The sequence below is a fragment of the Tiliqua scincoides genome, chromosome 1 (genome assembly GCF_035046505.1).
Source record: "Tiliqua scincoides isolate rTilSci1 chromosome 1, rTilSci1.hap2, whole genome shotgun sequence".
NCBI lineage: Eukaryota > Metazoa > Chordata > Lepidosauria > Squamata > Scincidae > Tiliqua > Tiliqua scincoides.
This window is the reverse complement of record NC_089821.1, coordinates 267,027,660-267,050,545: the sequence shown is the minus strand read 5'-3', so window position 1 is coordinate 267,050,545 and position 22,886 is coordinate 267,027,660. Positions and strand designations below refer to the sequence as shown.

The following is a 22,886-nucleotide window of genomic DNA, read 5'->3' as shown; positions in this document are numbered from 1 at the left end:
GCACTGCTGCCCAATCACCATTATAGCCACAGAAGCTTGAGCAGCTGATAAAGTGAAATTTTTAGGTGGGTTCTGATGCTAAATGCTGAAAAGTTTGAGAACCACTGCTCTATGGCACAATCCTTTCTAGAAAATGTACATGCATACATGCGTTTACATCTCTTACCATTTTGGTTTATGGCTGGTAAGTGCCGGAGCTGATCTTTTTGCCAGTTCTCTAAAAAAAAAAAAAAAAGTTGCATATCCATTACAGGTCTTCAAATTCTAGTTTTGGAATACTGTGTACAATTCTAGTCCAACCCATCCCCCAACCTCAAAGAGTACTGTAGAGCTAGAATAAACGCAGAAAGGAGTGATCAAAATCAATGGGAGTCTCAAGAACAAGCTAAAGCGTTTGGGTTGTTTCCTTTTAGAAAAAAGGTAAGTGGAAGGCACATGATAGAGGTTTTTAAAGTAATGCATTATGTGATGGATAGGAAGAATTATTCATAAATGTTATACCTTGGTGTCTTCTGATAACATTGATTTAGCACAAACAACAGAATTCAGCCTGTAACTAATTTACAAGATACCTTGCTGTGACATGTTGAATGGCTAGTAGATGGCTTTAAAAGATTAGACAAATTTGGATTAATGCAACATTTCTGCCACACTGGCAGCACAATCTACTTAGAAGCAAGCCTCTTGAGTTCAATGGGAATTAGTCCCAGTAGGTATGTATAGGATTGTAGCCTGGGTCAATCAAGAGATCCAAAATCAAGAACTCAGTCTTGGCCAGTGATCAATCAGATGTACGGAAGATAGCAGTAGCTACTTCCACTTTGTCTTCAGCACCTAGTAAATCACACGTATCCTACCTCTGAGTATTGGACATGGGTCCTGTTCGTAAGCACTGGGTAGTGGTCAATAGCTACTTATGCACATCAAGCTAAATTATGTGCATAACTACCTTAGTTCCCTGTACACTCCCACCTTGAATTCTGGATTTTACATTTTCAGGCAGCTGCCTTCCTCCTAGCTTGTTGGCCTTCACTTTATGCCAGGATTGATTGCGCTTGCTCTCTTGAAGTTGAGAATGCAGTTTTTCTACCTCCATTTGCAACTCATCATTTTTGTCACGTAATTCCTAAAAGCAGTAAAGCAAAGACATGATCAAATTGTGCAATTGTTGCTCTCTCAAATATCTGTTGTGAAGTACAGAACAACCATACTTTGAATGGTCAGACATCTGTGATAAATATTTACATAAACAACTTTGCATAGGAACATCACAACAGAAGGCACTTGATCTGTGGATCATTCAGACCTTTCTGATCAAGGCAAAGATAGCATGCATCCTTCCTACTGAGGACAGAACAACTGAGGACAGTAGCAAAAGGAGATAAACTTAGGTTAAAATAAGAAATTCTCAATTTCAAAAGGAGTTCAGCTATTCCAAAAGCTACCCTAGAAAGGTGGTGGAAGTCAGTCTTCAAAAAGGTAGATATAGCACCTCCTATTACAGAGGCTTTAGAAATGGATTCATGAACTCTGTGATAAGGTATATGAAAGTTATACATTTAATTGCATCTCAGAGCTCTGGCCCACAAAAACTTGTGCGCATTTGGGTTTGCTACAACATTTTAAAAAGCTTCAAATCTATTTTATATCTATGGGTTATGAATCAAACAACCAAGGTTGGAGGAATCAAGGAACGGTTGGCAGAAGTGAATTGAAGGCTGGAGCTTCTTATTTCTCTGGTTGACAAGGGATACACATCAGTGGCATCAGTAGATGCAGGCAGCTAGCACGTCACTCTGTGATTACCTCCTCCCATGCAGTGGGCAGGGCAAAGCTCTGGGCGGTGGGCGTGATGCACCACTACTCCATCTCTGTTGGTTTTTGGCTATAATGTTTGATAGAATAGAGATATTTCAATGTTGTTTGTTTCATTCCATTCTATATGAAATTACGCATCAAATGATATATGATATTATTCAAAAATTCCAATATTTTAAAAATTTTGGCCAATAGTGGTGTCGCGCCCCTCCCTGCTCACCCAGTGCGGCTCGAATCCCCCTTGCGACACCACTGACGCGCGTGCTATCTTTATAAATGAAGGCACATTCAAAACAATGAGTTTAAAAATCAATCAATTGAAACAAATTTAACCATTTTAGGACAGAAAAGTGCTTCGAAACACCCAAGATTTCAAGCTGCAACAAGACACCACGCAGGCTTAAAAAAAAGCAGAGTGTAGCACTACAAGAACAACTGAGAACAAAGAAAGACTTACCTTCACTCTCTACAAATATGTGGCCGCACCAAAGGTTGGGAGTTTGAAAAAATAGGAAGAATCAAGTTGATACTTGAATGTGCAAAGTGAGTGAAATGCTACTACATGCATTCTCTTTTAGATGTCTAGAGAACCACTCTCTAACAGTTTACTTGGCCAATGTCCTTTTTGGGATGATCTTCAAGCAAGAGGAAAAACAGTTCTGCAGAGTCAAGCTCTCTTAAGAACAATTTAGTCTGATATTTTGGATCTTTGACTTGGCCACATAAAGTCAAATAAAAACTTGGCTTTTATGTTAGTAGACTCTCTTCCAATTTTTCATTAGGAGAGCTGCCTGCCAGCCTAGTGTTCTGTAGTTCATAAGCTGTGAACGTACTCAGGGCATGAAGAATTTACTGGCCACCTCCTATTAGAAATACTGGAGGTGAAATACCAGCCTGCCTTAACTTCACAAATGGAACTATAATGTGTGCTTCTAAGCATTATCTGGGCCATAGGACATACATCCTTATCCTTCCTCCAATTAGTTCATGTTTGTCAAGTATGTTCAGCTCACATAGTCCAGTTAAGAGAAAATTTACTAAGCAGCACATTACACTGAAAGAGCACTTTGACCCAGCATGTTGAACCTTTACCTGCTGTTTTTAAAAGTACTAAGGTTGGACCTGTATACATGGATTATTTATACATGGATTTGACTCAACACAAATGGCCACTGCAAAAGAGAAGGAATGTGCTCATCCCTGGAGAAGGGGAAAAATGCATCTTTTTAAAATCACAGTTTAAAAAACTGCTTTTCTTCCTGTTGTAGAGAGACAGCCATTGTAGAGAGACAGATCATTCCATTCTTCAGTTGAGGCAGGCAAAGGCAGGGGGACCTTTGCATTTCGAATTGCTGACTGCCTCTCTATAACAGTAAGAAAAGCTGTTTTTAAACCACAATTGAAAAGGATGTACTTTTTATTTTTTTTTAACTGCTTTTATTTAACACATTTTATGATATCAGCAAGTAGTGCCAGAATCAAACCCCTGGGGATGACAAGGCACGACCTTATTGCATTAGGAGAAATGGAGAGGCAAGAAACCTGTAAGTGGGTCTTTAAATCTATTTTTCCACTGTTTTTTTATCCACTAGGGGTTCCAAAACTGAACCCCAGTGGATAACGAGGGATGAATTATATTCATGAAAAGGTATTGGCATCGGACAATATATTCTTTAGCTAGTTAAGGAAAGGGACATACACGGACTTGATTTTTGTCCTGAATTATGACTGTTCCCTCACTACCCATCTATGTCTTGCAATTTTCCTGTAGTATGTCCCCAACCATATATGTTGTGTCACTTATAACACCAAGCAGAGGTCACCTACCTGACACTGCAATTCATATTCTTTAATAATTTCAGCAAAGCGTTCTTCTTGATCAAAGAGCTCTGTGCTATGTGGATCTAACAGTCCCAGCTGAAACAAGAAAGGGATGGGTTTTTTCTTTTTCTTAATTCATTTATAGAGAAATAATTATCTCCACTCATTGTTGATAGAAGCCAAGATAATCAAAGGTAGAGGGACAGCTAGCACTACAGCTAGGTCCCAACACACATTCATTTGTAACTTCTATTGATTTCAAGGAAGCCTACCATTCACTTTAGCACATTTACTATTATGTCTTCATTTTGTAAATAGGAACCAAAATAAAAGGTATGAGTGAAAATGAACAGAAACAAGTCAAAATCCTTCACAGTGAACTCAAGTCCAAATGCAATCTAACAGAATCACAGCTCATCTTTTCAATGCAGTGGGGACTGAAAGAGGCAACTCATTTTGATATGTTCAACCAGACTAGGAGATTTTGTCAAAGTCCAGAATACTGAGTTCCTGTTGCCAGTTTTTCTGGCCATTTTCTTTTTCTGGCCCATTTTGGAGTCAGGGTAAAATGCCTATACTCAGAACAATCCTAAAAATGATATTTTGGGGGCCTTCACACCCCCTTCAACATAGTATGTCGCCCGCCTTGTCCTCCATGGATGGAGATCCTGGTTTACAGGCAAACCATGGCTTGTTGAGCTTGGATATAAAGGCAAACTAGCCTTTCACCAGGACTGAAAGTATCTACTCTCCTCTGTCTTGGGCATAAAGGAAGAAGAGAGAATATTTGAGTAGATAAGATCCTATTTGTTTGGTTTTATTATTAACAGTATTTATACACCGCTTTTCAACTGGTTGGCAACCTTCAGTCTCGAAAGACTATGGTATAAGCCTACAGCTGCTGGTATTCCCAGGCGGTCTCCCATCCAAGTACTAACCAGGCATAACACTGCTTAGTTTCTGAGATCAGACAAGATCAGGCATCTGCAGAGTAACAGTTTACAGAGAAAATCAAATATCTAATGGATCCTTGTCCCAAAAGAGCTCACAATCTAAAAACATGCAAAAGAACACGAGCAGACAGTCACTAGAAAAGACACTGCTGGGGTGAGGTGGGCTAGTTACTCTCCCCCTGCTATAAAGAGGAGCAACCACTTGAAAGTGTGCCTCTTACCCAGTTAGCAGGGGTTTTTAGCATTCTTATTGTATTCTTTTCTGCTATGTTATTTAATGGCTTTACTGTTACTTTTATCTTTTTCAATTAATCTCATTGTAAGGTATCTTGAATGCTTTTTTGAAAGACAAGATAGAAAACCTCTTAAAATAAAAACTTTAACAAGGGAGCCCAGAGGTCTCCTGGCACCCTAAAGCTATTCCAACACAAACAATAAACTCTCAATGGGAAGTCAAGAGATAAAGCCAGGAGATAAAGGGACCTAATCCAGTTTTTCTGAATTACATTTACAAGTTTGATTGAGCTGAGGTGGGAATAGATCAACATTAGTAATTCCCCAGCCCCCTACTTTGCATCTCAGCATCAGCTGATTAAATGTGTCCAAAACCACAATGCAAATGCAATATTTAAAAAAATGACACATATAACAGCCGAACAGGGATGAGACAGGAGATAAAATACTGAAGTTATCTTCTGTGCTTGTCATTGTGGTGCTTTTATAAAGTGTAATTGCATCACAGTCCTTTTTTAAAGATTAAAAAAAAAGACTGTGTTGCAGTTACACTTTATAAAAGAACAACCATGAAAAACACAGAAAATAACTTCAATACACAAAGCAGCCTCATACCAACCATTGGTCCATCTGGCCCACTAACATAGACTCTGACTGGTGACAGTTTTCCAAGGTTTAAGACACCTGCAGTGGGATCCTTTAAAATGGAGCTGCCAGGGACTGAAACAGAGACCTTCTGCATGCAAGTATGTGCTTTACTAAGCTACGGCCTCTCCACAAAGAAAAGCTTGCAAATATGTGCTCTCACTAAAAGGGACACAGGTCATCTTTGTTTTAATAAAGCACATGCCTATTGCATGAAGGATGCAGGATGCCCATTTTTCACACTGACCAAGAGGCATGAAAAGCACTTTGCAAACCTTGACTATTATATCACAGTGAGGAGAAGAAAGAAAGATTTCACATCCAAGAGGTTACCTTGTCTTTCAGCATGAAATCAAGATCTTTCTGAAGCTTCAATACTTGTTTCTCAGACTCCGACAACTTTTGTACCACTTCTGCAATTTCACTGTGCAAGCGATTATTTTCCTATTTAAATAGAATAAGAAGAATTGAAAGCACATACAGAGATTAGCACAGCATTAACATTGGACTAATTTATATGGGGTTATGCTCAAGAGCTGAAAAAAAAATAAAAACCTGTAATTAATATGCTGAATACACAAGGTTGTCAAAATGGTTCAAACTAGAACAGATATTTACCATGTGCTTAGCACTTTTTAAAATAACAGCTGGATTGGGGCCCCTGTGGATTAGGGCTATGTCATGGGAGGACAAGGGCTTTATACTTCTGCCCCCATCATTGTCCCCAACTGGAACCCCCACAGCTATTCACCTCAGAAGGGTAGCTTCTAGGAGTGTAGTTTCCAAGACAAATAAGCAGCTGAGGTGGAGGGGAGTTTCAAATCAGTACCTTGGCACGGGCAAAGGATTAAAGCACCCTCTCCACAATCTGGCCCCTATTTAGAAAGGGAGAGGGAAGACAATATGCACCTCCACAAACTGCATGATAAAAAGTCTTATCTAGCTTTGCCCCAAGATCTGCAAGGCTCAGAAAGCAGGGCTTCAGATCCTTGTAGAGCATCTGGCTCCCTTCCACAACCAGGAATAGCAAAATACTGTGTGCATGTTCTCCCTTTGTATATTAGCATAATTTGCTCAGTGTTGAGGAACCATATTGCTGAACAATTGCACAGTTTGGCCTTCCCCAATACAATAATTTGATTTTTCAAGCAATGGACACACAACCGAGCCACTAGTCATGTATCTGCCATTCGGAAGAGAACAGAAGCTCCAAATTCTTACCTTGATCACCAGGGTCAGCTTCTCCTTCAGGCTAGACTCTTCCCCTTGAAGAGACTTTATATCTGCTTCTAATTTAGTTCTCTGATGGTTCACTTGTTGCAAAAGGAGCTCCCTTTCCATCTGCACTTCAGATTTCATAACGGTCAGTTTGCCTCTGTAATCTTGCTCAAGGTCTCTGCAAAGTGCAAGCATCATTTCCAATATAGTCACGGGTTTTTACTGGGAGAGGCCACAGATCACAAACAAAACACTTTTCAAAAATATCCTCCATAAATTAGCTAACACATACAGGTATCCCCTGCTTTCTGACGGTTCGGTTCGTTTTACAACATACCGCTCTTTCAACACATTTCAATTATACCTGGAAATCATTCATTCAATGCATGCTCTGCTCTTTCAACCTCTTTCTGCTGGTCTAAAGGCTAAAATTTCCCTCCCCCATGTTGATTTGCATATGACATGGTGATTCAAGCTGTTTAGGTGTGTGTGAAAAAGTGTGTGCAGCCAACTTTAGCTCCAGGAGAAATCTTTGTGTGACAGAAGGAATTTGCAAGATAAAAAAGGCATTTACAATTTGCTAGCTAAAATAGCATTGGAAGCAACATGTGTAAACTAAAAAGAGACCAGATATTGTTTTTCAACCACTTTTCCACTTTTCACCATAGCTCCAGTCCCTAACCTGTCAAGTGAGCAGAGGATGCAGGTATTCTCCATGAATTATACCCTACGTGCCACACCCCCATTTTCCAATGCGGGTAAGCCAATTCCCAAGACCATAGGAAGCTTGTATGTTCATACGATCTGGCCTTCACATCATTTGGTCCATCTAGTTCAGCATAGCCTACACCAAATGACAGCAGTTCTCCAGCAGAATCTTTCTTTTTGTGTCTTTATTTATTTTAATTGACACACACCAACATACAAACATATAACATACATTTAGGAGTGCTAAATACCATATACTATTACTCATTAATCATACCATACCTCCTAATCTACTACTCATCTACTTCTAGCTTTTATTAATTTATCCATTTATTTATATAATATATAATAAATTTTCCCTAATGCCCTATACTATATTTTCTAAATAATCACTTTCTAGCAAGCGTAAACTAACTTCAATTACTCATTAATATTAAAACAAAATAATCTAGTTACCAAAATATAAGAACATAAAATAATTCTTCCATCTATTTCTAACTCTTCTACTCATTTATATATTTCTTATATCATATATGATAAATTTTCCTAATTCCCTATAATATATTTTCTAAATATTCCCTTTCTATCATCTCAACTAATTTAATTACTCATTAATATCAAATAAAAATAATCTAATTTCCAAACTATTATAAAACCAGCCATCTCTTATAATATATTCTTTACCATTCTCCCATCTAATTTTTCAATTCTCCAATCTAATTCTCCAATCTAGTTACATTTCTTTTTCTTTGACATATTAGCCACATATAGAACAATTCATCTACACGTTAACATTTCCAGTTATTTTTTTTAATGCATTCTAATTCACATATATCAATTTTGTATGTATTTTTTTAAAAAATAGATTTTGACCATTGTTATTGACTAAATATGATCCTCCAATTTTCTTTAACCTTCGGGTTAACCCTCAGGTTTCTTTTTCTTTCTTACTTCCCATTTTTTCACCTGTAAAATCTTTAACAGTTTATCTCTATAACAAAATCTAATAGATCCACACTTTCTTATATGTGTTCATTCTTCCAGTTAACTGGAATATATTTTCTCCTTCTTGTTCCAACCAATTTTGTATTTTATGCACCCCTGTTACTCTGTTCATCTTATCTATCTTGCTCTCCATCTGCACCTCCTCTCCATCCTGTTGACTTCTTCCCATGTCCAGTTTTCTGGTTTTGTCCCTCACCAGCATCCTTTCTGCTTTCTCACTCCCTTGTTCATCTTGTTTATCTTCTGCTTGTTTCTTCGCATCTTCCAATTGCTTCTTGCACGCATCCATCTGATGGGAGAGAGTCTCTAAACTGGCTTGAACCTGCAAAGACCAACTCAACTGCTGTCTTCTCATTTTGAGCAATTTTTCTATATTTGTCAGGATCATTTGAATCCAAATATCTGGTACAGGCTCCATCTTGCAATTTCTCTCTAGTCCACAAGATGTCCACAGCGTATTATTCTCCTTACTTCCACCACATGTTTTATCAGTCAGGCATTCTTCGAATTCTTACAGATAACAGTGTGATTAATGGAGAAAAACAAAACGAAAGAAACAGTCTCAAGGAGACAACTCTTTCAAGTCTAATAAAAATTATGTCCACAAGTAATTCTGGATTTTAGTCCACACACCAAATTATATTTATAATTATAATCCACGACCGATTTATTCCACTTCAAAGATAAAGAGCACTTTCAACATCCTTAAAAAGTTTCTCATTAACGCCTCCAGTGTATCCAGGGCTTTTAGCCAAATCAGTCAATCAGAGCCGGGGACAATATTAACACATACTTATCTTAAATTTCCAACTTAAACTTTATGCTTCATGCTTTTCCTTCCATATGTTATCTTAGCATGGAGCCAGCAGCTTGATTGCAGACACTGCACCTCCCCCAATACTGTCCCTGACAATTAGGTTTCAGAGAAGAAAGCCCCCACCCACCCACCCCCATTGGGCTTTCAAAATCTCAGGTACCTGCACTGTGGAAAGATCTTATCTCTCCTGATAAAGATCTTCAGATCCTCTTCAGACCTGCAGTTTTTTGGGGGAAAACAGACTGTCTCTCAGGAGCCCCTGGAGACATGTCTATTCATTCACTGTTGGCTCCTCCTCCTCCAGCAGAATCTTTCTAGCACCCAAGATCCTTTTAACTGGAGAAGCCAAGGACTGAACACAGGACCTTTCATGTTCGAAGTACATGCTATACCACTCAGCTATGGCCCATCCCTCTCCACTGTTCTTGTCACTGGCAACAAGCGTAGTGAGTTCATAGCCAAAATGATATTTGAGTGAATCATGGACTTCTCAGTTCAGAGCTCAGTCTTGTAGTCACTATGCTATGCTAGATCCTTATTGTGTTCTCTTACAGAAAAAAGAAAATTAGGACTGGCAACATTCAAATCAATTATCTACATTTCTAGTTACTGTTAGAGTTCAAGTTGAAAATGTTTCTGTGTTATATTTAACAACCACCACATTCATAATTTTGAAACACACACATTTTTATTAGAGGCAAAAACATGCCCATTTCATTGTTCTAAGGAGTTTTCCAGAGCAGATTTAACAAGTAGCAACAAACTCCAATGAGCACACTAAGGGTTTACTGAAGCAACTCCTAATGTGCTTTGAGCACACTACCCTTTCTTTAGAAAGTTATTCAGCAGAAATACAGTAATTGACAAAAAGGGATAGTATGGCTCGCTTGGGAAACTTGGAGCAGAAATTTAAATCATTCTATCAACAGAACAAAACTAGAGAGCAGGAAGAGGAGCATAATGTTTGTGGAGTTCTCAAAAAAGAATTTGATACTTTAAATCGACAAAAAAAGTTGCATGGCAAATGTGCTTTGCTGTGTAGGAGCTGCGCAGCATTGGCACTGCAGCCAAGAAGGCCAGTTTACTGCATGGTGATCTGCTATTTGCTCTTGTCCTTATGCATGCAAATGCCATGAACCCACTGAAGGATGCAGCTTAATAAAAGGCTGGCTCACATACTTAAGTTTATTCTTATTGCGATGCTCCAGAGCGATGTGGTGATCATCTACCTCCTTAAAAAGCTGCAAGTTTCGTTTCTCCACCTTCTCCAGTTCAACTCTGGCTTTGTCTCTCTCCATGGAGATCTGCTCCACCTGTGCTCTGCAAAGACAGCAAACCAGCAGCTCATGACACCCGCCCACAATGATCTGGAAGCACCTTTAGTGTGTTATTTTAGTCTGTTCAATTTCTATCCCATCCTTCCCCAGAATGAAGGGCAAATAACAAAAACAAAATTAAAAAAAAATCTCAGTTTAAAACTGTACATAGTCAATATTATAGAAATTAAAATTTACCCCATGCCTGCATGGATTTTGACCAACATCTAAGAAAAGGCGCTCTCCAGTTGAACATAGGACCTGTGTTCAATTTGAACTATGCATAAATGAAGTTATTCCACGCTAAGTTATCACACCAATGTGTTTTATGTCAAGTGGTCCATAAATTAGTGACACTGCAGTTGACTTACTGCAATGCACTCTATGTGATGCTGTCCTTGGTTCAGAAACTACAATTAGTGTAGAATGTGGCAGTTCGCATGGTCACTGGAGCCCAGTGGTTTGGTTCTGTTGGGCTGCCACTCCAAAGGCTATCCTAGCTACCAATTCGTTTCCAGGCCCAATTCAAGGTCACGATGCTTACCTTTAAACCCCTTTATGGCTTAGAACCAGGTTATCTGAAGGACTGTCTTCTTCCACACAAACCAACCTACCCCTTAGGTCATCAGAGAAATTGTCTTGTGGGGGCTGCCCTCTCCCTTGGAGGTGAAGTGGGGAGTGAAGGTTAGAGGAAGAGCCTTCTCAGGGACAGCTCCTCAGCTGTGGAATTCCCTCCCTGAGTGGAAGAGTGCCTCTTCCTTGATTATATCCCAACATGGTCTCAAGACATTTATTTCAATTGGTTTTTAGTTATGCTTCTGGGTGTTATTACTGAGATTTTACGGCTTTCCCCCACGTTATTATAAACTATGGATAGTTGCTGCCTATCTGCTGGTTACTGACTAACTATTGGTTTTTTTACTTTTGCTTTTAGATTAACCATTTAATTAGCTTTTAATTATGCGATACAGATATTTTACTGTTTTAAAATTGTGTATTTTATATATTTTTTAAACTTTTATTCTGCAAGCAGCTTTGGACTACCTGTCAGGGATAAAAATTGAATATTTAATGAATTTCTACTCTGCCTTTCTCCCAGTAGGGCACTCAAGGCAGTTTATAGTCATATTAAAAACAAGACATAATAATAAAATAAATACATCTATATACAGTACACGCAGATCCTCAAGAAGAATGCACTTATTTTGTTCTCAAGGAGGTCCCCCTGCCACCCTGGTACTTGTTGCACCATATATTTTTTTCCCCTCAGTCATTTCAAAAGACCAAAAAAATTACTCTAGATGGTGAAGTTCATGTCTATAGGAGGCAAAAGCTGCGCATTGAAGTCCGCTCTTGGATGTCATTAGTTCATCTTCAAGGGCCATAGACAGGTCCAAGAGGTTCAATCTCTCCTCCATGTTGAAATCCAGACTCTACAAAAATTCAACACATAATTGCTAACAATACAGTGAACCTTAAGTCAGCAAGTACTCAGTATTTGTTTAATACCATCACACTAAGCAGCATGTCATCTATAACTAGACGCAGTGGTTCTCAATCTTTTCAGCATCAGGACCTCCCCCCCCCCAAAGTTTCACTTTATAGCCACAAAGACTTGAGTGGCTGGTAATGATGATTGGCAGCACTGATCCTCCCAAGTAGCAGGTTGTTTAATCCTTGATGCACATAGCCTAAATCTACCCTATCAGTTTTGTGAACCGCCCAAAATTGAGTCATAACCCACTGGTTATGTGGGTTATGGGCCCACCGTTTGAGAACCACTAAACTAGAGGGATTAACAATGCAAGAAAAACTACATAAACAATGAATAGGTGGAAAAGTAAATACACACAAAAAGTTTAAGTAGTAAAGCAAAGGTGCTCCTGGAAAGGCTTTGTAGAAGCAGATAACTTGACAGACTGAGGAAGGCTGTTCAAGGCATCAGGACAACCACAGAGAAAGGCAAGAAAGCAGGGAAATGACCCAGGGGACCAACAGCAGAGGAAGCTGTGCATTGGAAGTAAGAAAGGAATACCTACAATTTCTAGGCTGCCACAAGAATGTAACCACTATCACACCAGTTTGCCCTGGGTTTCGGTCTAACTCATTCCAAGAAGGAACAGGTCACCAACTGGATTTTAACCTGGGGTGGGTGAGGGCAGAGGCTTGTTCTAAAGCAGGGGTGCCCAAACCCCAGCCCTGGGGTCACATGCAGCCCTCGAGGTCTCTCAATGTGGCCCTCAGGGAGTCCCCAGTCTCCAATGAACCTCTGGCCCTCTGGAGATTTGTTGGAGCCCTCACTGGCCTGATGCAACTGCTGTCAATGTGAGGGCAACTGTCTGACCTCTCGCGTGAGCTGTGGGATGAGGGCTTCCTCCACGGCTTGCTGTTTCACATCTGTGATGCAGCAGCAGCAGCAGCAAAGGAAAGGCCAGCCTTAATTAGTGCAAGGCCTTTTATAGAACTTGAGCCGTTGCAAGACCTTCATTCATTCATATAAGTTCATCTTTAATATATTCATTTATGTTTACTTATGTAAATGTATTCAAATTTTAAATGTAAATTAATTCTTTTTTCCCCCTGCCCCCGACACAGTGTCAGAGAGATGATGTGGCCCTCCTGCCAAAAACTTTGGACACCCCTGTTCTAAAGGATGAAATGGAGCAGAGTCTCGTTCTATACTGAGCAAGCTTTAGGGCTGTTTACTCTGAAAAGTCATTTTAAAAAGACTAACGGAAGTCAGTAAAATACAGATGTGCGCCACTTAACAACGGGCATATGTTTTCTGATACCCATTGTTATGTGATTAGTTCATTAAGTGAACATTCAGTCCAATCTATTGCCTTCGTTGTGTAAATAGACACTACCTGCCAGATATTAGCTGGCTGCACAGGCTACTGGAGATAGCCTCTTCTTTGCATTAAGAGCCTCTCTGTTGTGTAAACAGACATTCTGCTGCAGGCTATGGGAGATTGCCTAATTAAGAGCATCTTTATTGTGCTTTGACCACCGTCATATATGCAGCCCGTTGTTAAGTGAGCAGTTATTAAACAGCACACACCTGTACTTGTACTTTGTTTGAACATTTGACAGGCAGAAAATCTCAGAAACAGATCTAGCCTCCAACATCCTTCAACCATGCCCCATAATTATGAAATTAAAATTGTTGCTATGGAAATGGTAGCACAAGTAATTCTTAGGTAGACAACTACAGAGCAATTACCTTCAGAATCTCCTTGCAGTTTTCAACCCCTTCCTGGGCCCAGATGGAGACAACCTGCTCTGGTCTTGCAAAGCCACTGCCATCATCAATGCTGGAGAAAAGATTCAAACCCACGGAGCCAGATATGAAAGATGGAGTTGCACTTCTATGCCCACCGTCCTTGAAGACCTGGAGGGCGAAAAAGTAAAGTTTTGATGCAGTTCTGGGTCAGACAACATGCTACCTTAGATTTGTAGAGTAGTACTGTGCAATTTTGTCTTAAGTGTAATAGCAGCTGAGTAGGGGGGCAGGGAAGCAACCAGAATCAGGACTGTAGCAAGCACAAAGGCGTATTTAATCTTTTCCCAACACAATCCCAACAAAAGTCATGTTCCTAAACTGACTCCTAGCTCCTCATGGATGTTCCACTAGCACCAATTAACTTCCTCTCTGCAGCTCCTAATAGCAGTTTCAGGTGCACGATTTGCATGAGGTCACACAGCAAAAGCAGAAAGGTGTTAAATAGTCCCTCCTATGAACTGTGGTCCTGATCCCCCTCCTCCCCAAAGTTTACAGTAGCTTGGGACAGATTTAAGCCAGGGCATTGGTGCAGGGAGAGAGGGTTAAATACGCACATCAGCTTTTTGAAAGCGAGAAGCAGAGTTCCAGTCATTCAAATTTCATATAACTCATCATAAATCTCATTTCCACCTTCCATTTTGATTCAATTCCCATATTTGTGCATCTGCTAGCAACAGTCTGCACCTCTTCAGTGTCTTTCTCCCTGCATCCCTCAGTTTAGAAATGGTGCTATTCAAGTAGGATAGAAGAGTTCGGTCAGAAAATCCATATATAATTCAAATACTGGATCACTGAAGCAAGGGGGAGGGCTACATTCCACCTCTCTTTCAAGGAATCCTGGTAAGTGCAGGATGAGAGCATCTCTTGCCCTTTGAAATGTTTCAAGCCACCTTTGCAATCTGTGGATCAGATCCATATTTTTTACATGCAAGATATCTTGTTATATCTGTAAAACACCGATATCAAGATATCTGTGAAAATGATAATGTAGTTATAGTTCTGTGAGAAAATGCAACACTTAGAAACTCAGTTTTTTTTTTCAGAAACGAAGTATCTCAAAAATTATGACTTTAAATACTCACTGGGTGGGCTGGTGACCTCTGCCATTTTGACTTGAGTGGCGTGGAAGCAACTGGACAAGGAGCAGGGCTATAGCTAAACAAACCAAGCTGGAATTCCTTAAAACTGACTCTGCCATCTCCATCACTATCCAGCTTATTAAATAATTCTTCAAGATCCTGTTGAAAAACATATTTTGTTTTCATTTTTAAAAAACAAGTAATGTATCATAACAGGATAAATTGTTTACTTCAGCAATTGAATAGTTTTACACTGTACACACCCAATACCGCCTGAGCCAGCCACACATCATGCCACCCCTATGTGCAAGGCTCATGGTGAGTCGTCCCCCCCAAATTAAAAACAATCTTGTCAGTGTCCACTCAACCACAGGTGAGGGAGAGAAGGAGCCAGGCCCGCTATGAATCTCCCAAAGCTGCCACTTCGCTCCAAAAGACAAAAATTGTTTCTTGCTCCCATCCTGCCGACAACTCGGCGAGGCAGCCTGGATTAGGTTTTCTGTAGGAAGAAGGGGGTGCCACTGCCTAAACCCTCTTTCCATCTTCTGAGCTGGCTGGAAGGGGATCAGAGTGTGAACTGGAGTGCCTCCATCTGCAGCAGGGCAGAGAGAGACATGGAAATATGTGGGGTATGGGGGCCCTCCTTTCTTCATCTCATTGACCCTTCAAGCTCACCACCTCATACACTTGCAGCTCAGGTTACCTTATCTGTGCTCCACTCCTAAGACAGCATACACACAAATTTGTATTCCATATTTATGCAAGCTAAATTATCAGATGTTCTTGGAATCAGGTTAGCTCTGTTAATCAGGCTCTTTTTACTCTAGGCATTAAGAAGAAAGGAGCCCTCAAAGAGAGTCTTTATAAGTGGCACTTAAAGAGGGGAAGAACACAAACTATCCTCTAAAATTGCTGCTTCCTGGAATAAAGCAAACTTATTGTTCCAAAGGTACCATCAATAACTTATGGCGGCAGCATGATCACCACTGCCATCTTTTCTGATATTTAAAGGGATGGGAGATGCAATAGTGCTCCACCTGGTCAAGAAATGCATATTACAACGCAGTTGCAGTTCCAGAAAGGAAAATAGAGGGGTGTAAACAGATGAATAGGAAGGAGCTCTCAGGATATATAACGCAGGTAGACAACGATGGCCTACCATACAGGACTATCACAATAAGTGCTTGAAATACATTATTGCAATGCCAAGTATTCTGGCACAAAGGCCATTTCTATGTTCAGTGGCCAAGCAGCTCTTTTCTTTTATTGTAGTTTCCAAAAGCCAGAGAACCCACCTCTTTTCCCAGTTCTTTGAGTCCGATGTTCTTACAAACAATAGCCAGCTCTTGCTTGTTAAGGTACCCACTACTCCCAACACCAAGTTCTTCCCAGATGTCCCGAACATGATTTGCAGTCATGTTGAAATAAGAGGTGGAGACCTTTCTAGGGTCATCAAAGAGATCATCATTCCAGGTGCATATTTGACCTGTATGTGTTAGATTTTCAATTGTTAAAACAGAGCAGCATATTCTCTCTTACTATTCTAATCAGTGTTTTAAAAAGAGAGCTAGTTGTGCAAGACTCTACCCATTTATTTGAGAGGTGTACTCTACCCTAAACTTTTTTGTTCCCTCCCAAAGTGTTAATTTTTCAAAATATTTCCACCATTTTTGCCATCACTATTTGTGTCCTATTGCGATCATATCACACTCTGTTAATCTTGAAACACTTTATTAACAATTTAAATTTTCCTCAAAACCTTAAATTTTGGCACTGTTTCCAACATCTGTGAGTCTGTCAAACCCAAATGTGCATCTCTCTTAAATAAAACTGAATTTTTCAGGCCATGCCTGAGCAGAAGCATTTTTTTCTGTGCATCTCAACTTTCTACACTCAATCCCCACCTTCCAGCTATCAGCCACCCAGGTCTCCAGGCTACAGTTCATCAAACCCAATCTAAGGAGTCATTTCAATTCTGATTGCAATTTTATTATTTAAGAACTAGTGACACAAGAAGTAGTCCTTCATGGAATGAAACTGTCAAACAGAAAAACTGAGTATGCTTGAATTATCCTAGTATCCCTCTGTGGACTTTAGATTTGCTTTAATAAATGACACATATTTCTGCCCTTTTCAAAACAAAAAAAGCAGGAAGCAAGCAACCTGGATTTTCCTTACCTCGACCCTCAAACATCTCATGCTGTGGTTCTTTTACATTTTCAGCATCTTCATCCGACTTAAGACTCTGCAAAATAAGAACATGATTAAATACTTTATAAAAGCTATGGAGCCATTTGCAGTATTTTAAACACTGCACTAGAAAATAAATGTTCTCCCTTGAGTAAATGGTGCTTAGTACAATTACCAGTATATCTTGAGATTCTCAGTTCTGTTCTGTCTACTACCTGAGATACAGTAATTTTAAGGAATAGCATGACATTAAAATCAATACCATCACCTATATCAGGGCTTTTCAAACTGGGGCGTCGCGACGCCCCAACCTGTGAGCCCTGGCCACTTTCCCCTTAAGGAGCGGGGGCAGGGGGAAGGCAGCTAGGCGATCCACAGGATCACATCGCTCAGGGAGCTGCAGAGACTGGGATGCACTCACCAGTCCCTGCAGCAGCCTTCATGGGGTGTGGGAAGCCCGGTGTGAGGGTCTGCAGGGCTCCCCTTGAAAAGTGGTCTTGAAAAGTGAAAGCAATTGCACTCCACTTCCAGTTTTGCAGAAGTGGAGTGTGATCACTGCGCTTTCACTTTTCAAGACATGGGGAACCCTGCAGAAGGTTGCGCAGGGCTCTCCGCACCCTAGGAAGTCTGCTGCAGTCATGTTGAACATGAGCTTTCTGATAAAGAGATCAGGCCCTAATGATTAAAACCCAGGCAGAAATGCCTCTAGCATTAAATCTGCATTTTTAATTGAAAATCACTATGTTTACATTTATAAATCACAGATATATAGTTTAGAACAGGGGTGTCAAACTCGTTTCAGAGAGGGCCGAACAGCATTCATCATGCCTGCTGAGGGCTGGAGGTGATGTCATTAGGCAGGAAGTGATGTCATTAAACTGGTCATAACCAAAAATAAGCACTTTTTTCTCACAAGAACTCATTAGTTGCAAAAGACATAAGAGAAAATACACAAACCTTGATCATATTTCAAGATATGGGAGAGCCCAATTTTCATGTGGGCTGTCCTTTCAGCAATAACACCTCATAAGAACCTCAGCAGTGCTCAGCAGCTGAGAGCCTGAGGGCCGGATAAAAAGCTTCCACGGGCCGCATCCAGCCCAAGGGCCTTATGTTTCACTCCCCTGGTTTAGAAGAAAGCCTTTCTCAGCCCAGGTAAACAAAATTACAACAAACCCACGAGGCAAAATCTTTAAGTAGATAAAGTCTAGTTTAATTCTCTAATCTAAAGGAACGTGGCATTTACCACCTATGAAAGATGCCATGACAGGATTCAGAAATTAATCAGTATTGCTAGTGTTACCTGCTTGGAAAGTTAGGGGAATAGGGCTGGGGAAAAGCAAATCTTTTGTATGCAGAAGCTCCTGCAAGCTCATTTTCTGGAATCTCCAGGTGAAGCTACAAAAGAACTGAACAAAAACCTGAGAGAGACACTGTTAGTCAATATAGACTAGGAGGTCTCCAATTTTGTGCAGCCTCTAAGTGCCGCAGGAATTCTGAAGGGATTTTGCAGGTGCTGCCACAAAATGGTCACCAAAGAGGCAAGGCTACGTACAAACATATTTCACAGGTATATTCTCTTCATGATCACCATCATAATGGCACACTTCAAATAAGTGCAATCATCAGCCACCAGTCAAAGAGCAAATCCAATGGTTTGGCCACATCTGCAGAATGAACACCAGATAACTGCCAAACAAGCTCCTCTGGTGACAGCAACCTTCCTACTGGAAGGTTCAATGGACAACACCAAGAAAACGTGGCTCAAACACACTGAGGAAGATTTAAGGAACCAGAGATCAACCATTGATGAGACTAGAAATATCACCAACAATCGCCAAGAGTGAAAGCATGTCATGAATGAAACACAGATCCAGTGGCAACTACAGCAGTGTATTGGTTGAGAGGATGACCTGCTCTCCAAGCACCAGCTAAGGGCTGAAGAAGATGATACACACAATCTTGCACCCACTTGTCCATCTGGGCACACACACACCCCTTTTTCCATCCATCATCTATGACCCCTGCCACTGTCACCTCCACTACTGTCTCTTTAATTACCTCTGCAGCTTGGTTTGGATCAGCACATGTTTTGAGGGGCAGAGAGGAAGCAAGCATGGAAGGAGATAGAAATACTTTGTTTTTCTTTCTCCTCTGCTCTCCAAACTTCACCTTCACAATACAAAGCCACAGAACAGACAGATCGGAGGGTAGGTGGCAATAGTAGCAGCAGCAGTTGGGCACCAGCAGAGGCCTCCACTAGTTGCAAGCACTGTGCCAAGGATCTTTTGTGTGGGCCAGCACTGAGCTGGATAAGCCCTAAGTCTGACCCAGTATAACACAGTTTCCAGTGTTCTCATGGCAAAACTGAAAAGAGGACATCTTTGTGGATTCCAAGTTCACGTGGATTTTCCCTATTAGGACAGCACATTCCTCCATATAGAAACATCCCACCAATAGAAAACTAGCATATCAGAGATAAGATTAGATCTCTTCTCCCCAACATGATGTTCTTCTATGTGGAGGGAACTCCACAAATGGTGGAGGTGCATTCCATCATTTGAGCCCCAAAAGTGGTACAATCCAGATATGATCAATTATGCTTATTAAATAAAAGCTAAACCACCAACCCTACAAGCAGTATGCCACTGGCTTACAGGCAAGTGGATCTTCTACCATCTTATGCCACCATCATAATTCCTATACACAGAAGAAGTGAAGTTAGATGCCATCGCAGGTGACTTTGAAATTGTAAACATCTGCATCAATTAATACAATTCAGCTAGGCTTTGGGAATCAGAAGTATTAGAAGAGCCTCAAGGTTTAAAACAGCCTGCTTCTCAGTCAATTCCAAGTCACCACAAATGCTAACTCTCCCTTGGTTTTACTGAATGTAACTTTATAAAATCCAAACAGCCAATTAAGAATAGCTGGGGAACAAGCCAGACTTACCTCCACACTTTCCAAAGATGCTGAGCGTCTCAAGTGACTGTTCACATTTGCCTTTTCTTGTTGTTCTTGTAAATACTTGGAGGTTTCCAACTTGGTGCCCTGGAATTCTGGCCTTGTCCTGCGGCCATACCACTTGGCTCCATTGACATACTTGGGCTTAACCTCATCTGGAACAGCTAATAGTCACAAACAATTGTAGATCTGGTACACACACTGTTATGTAATTTTGTTTCTCCCTTCCCCATATCAACTAAATTCTTTTTAAAAAAAGCAGCCAACCAACCATAACATATAAGTTAATGTCTTACAATGGAGTACTTAGGGCACAATCCTAACCAACTTTCCAGCACTGAGATAAGGGCAATGCAGCTTCAAGGTAAGGGAACAAACATTTTGTGACTGCCACCCAACTGCAGGATGCAGTACATGCTCCATTGGCACAGCTGTGTCAGTGCGAAAAGTTGGTTAGGATTTACGCCTCAAGCAGGAGGAAGAGCGAACAGTGGATGAACAGATGTGTCTCCAGGGGCTTCTGAGAGACAGTCTGTTTTCCCCCCAAAAACTGCAGGTCTGAAGAGGATCTGAAGATCTTTATCACGAGAGATAAGATCTTTCCACGGTGCAGGTATCTGAGAGTTTGAAAGTTCGACGGAGGGGGAGGGGGGGCTTTCTTCTCGGAAATCGAATCGTCAGCGACAGTACTAGGGGAGGTGCAGTGTCTGCAATCAAGCTACTGGCTCCATGCTGAGATACCATATGGAAGGAAAAGCATGAAGCGTAAAGTTTAAGTTGGAAATTTAAGATAAATATGTGTTAATATTGTCCCCGGCTTTGATTGAATGATTTGGCTAAAAGGCCTGGATACACTGAAGGCGTTAATGAGAAACTTTTTAAGGATGTTGAAAGTGCTCTTTATCTTTGTAGTGGAACAAATCGGTTGTGGATTATAATATAACTTGGTGTGTGGACTAAAATCCAGAATTACTTGTGGACATAATTTTTATTAGACTTGAAAGAGTTTTGTCTTCTTGAGACTGTTTCTTTCGTTTTGTTTTTCTCCATTAACCACATCGTTATCTGTAAGAAAAATTATCTGTAAGAAAAAGAAGAATGCCTGACTGAAAAAATATGTGGTGGAAGTAAGGAGAATAATACACTGTGGACATCTTGTGGATTAGAGAGAAATTGCAAGATGGAGCTTGTTCAATATTTGGACTCAAATGAGCCTCAAAAATTTAGAAAAATTGCTCACAATGAGAAGACAGCAGCTGAGTTGGTCCTTGCAGATTCAAGCCAGTTTAAAGACTCTCTCTCAACAGATAGATGTGTGCAAGGAGCAATTGAAAGATGTGAAGAAAACAGAAGATAAACAGAAGGAGAAAGCGGAAAAGATGATGATGAGGGATGAAATTATTAACAGAAGAGTGGATACAGAAACTAGAAGAGTGGAAAATCAACAGGACCTAGAGGGGATGCTGATGGAGATTGAAATAGAGAAGATGGACAGAGTAACATGGATAAACAAAATACAAAATTTGTTGGAACAAGAAGAAGAAAACATATCCCAGTTAATTGGAAGAATGAACATACCTTACACAAGAAAGTGTGGGCTTATTGGATTCTGTTATGGAGATAAATTATTAAAGATATTACAGGAGAAAAAATGGAAAGAAAAAGAAACCTGAGGGTTAAAGAAAATTGGAGGATTTTATTTAGTTAATAACTGGTTTACATTTACTTAAAAAAACAAATATATACAAAATTGATATATACAAATTAGAAATAGTTTTTCTCTGTAAACCGCTTTGTGAACTTTTAGTTGAAAAGCGGTATATAAATACTGTTGTTAATAATAATAATAATAATAATAATAATAATAATAATAATAATAATAATAATAATAAGAGATTGTTGGTTTTATTATAATTTGGAAATTAGATTATCATTATTTGATATTAATGAGTAATTGAACTAGTTGAGATGATAAAAAGTGAATATTTAGAAAATATATTATAGGGAATTAGGAAAAATCTATTATATTTTATATAAGAAATATATAAATGAGTAGAAGAGTTAGAAGTAGATGGAAGAATTGTTTTATATGTTGTTATATTTGGTAATTAGATTGTTTTGTTTTAATATTAATGAGTAATTGAAGTAAGTTTATGTTTGATAGAAAGCAAAAATTTAGAAAATATAGTACAGGGCATTAGGGAAAATTTAGTATATATTATTTAAATAAATGGATAAATAAGAGGCAGAAGTAGATAAGTAGTAGATTAGGAGATATAGTATGATTAATGAGTAATGGTATATGGTATTTAGCACTCCTAAATGTATGTTATATGTTTGTATGTCTGTGTGTGTTAATTAAAAATAAAGAAAAAAGAAAAAAAGGATTTAGGGCTCAAGAACATAAGAAGAGCCCCATTGGATCAGGCCAAAAGCCCATCTAGTCCAGCTTCCCGAGTCTCACAGTGGCCCACTAGATGCCTCAGGGAGCATACAAGACAACAAGAGACCAGGATCCTGGTGCCCTCCCTAGCATATGGCATTCTGAGGTAGCAGATATCTACTTCTAACGTAGTCTATTTCTACTGATGTCTACTTCTACTGTAGAAGTTATTTTGATTATCAGTGAATGAGCAGTGAAACTTTGGGCTTTTCATATGTGAGGAAAATTACAGTTAACTCCGATTTAAACCACAGTGACTTGTCCAGGACCACCTAACACAACTTAACCAAAACCTTCCAGGTTTCAACATTCTCTTTACGGAGTCATACACATGCTCTTATTTTATAATTTCTCTAAATAAACATTCCTTCAACATAATACAATGCCAACAC

At 39.8% G+C, this 22,886-nt stretch overlaps 1 protein-coding gene across 2 annotated transcripts in view; it reads right to left on the bottom strand.

Moving 5' to 3' along the window:
* Positions 1–22,886, bottom strand: part of NINL (ninein like) — a 55,498-nt gene that overhangs the window by 16,602 nt on the left and 16,010 nt on the right. For both annotated transcript variants that reach the window (XM_066625429.1, XM_066625438.1), the window contains exons 4-15: positions 20,040–20,215; positions 17,076–17,142; positions 16,193–16,383; positions 14,901–15,056; positions 13,759–13,926; positions 11,832–11,968; positions 10,399–10,539; positions 6,693–6,867; positions 5,805–5,915; positions 3,646–3,735; positions 973–1,126; positions 167–217 (exon numbers count right to left, since the gene is read on the bottom strand). In XM_066625429.1, coding sequence (XP_066481526.1) covers positions 167–217; positions 973–1,126; positions 3,646–3,735; positions 5,805–5,915; positions 6,693–6,867; positions 10,399–10,539; positions 11,832–11,968; positions 13,759–13,926; positions 14,901–15,056; positions 16,193–16,383; positions 17,076–17,142; positions 20,040–20,215 — 1,617 coding nt within the window. The remainder of the gene's footprint in view (positions 1–166; positions 218–972; positions 1,127–3,645; positions 3,736–5,804; positions 5,916–6,692; positions 6,868–10,398; positions 10,540–11,831; positions 11,969–13,758; positions 13,927–14,900; positions 15,057–16,192; positions 16,384–17,075; positions 17,143–20,039; positions 20,216–22,886) is intronic.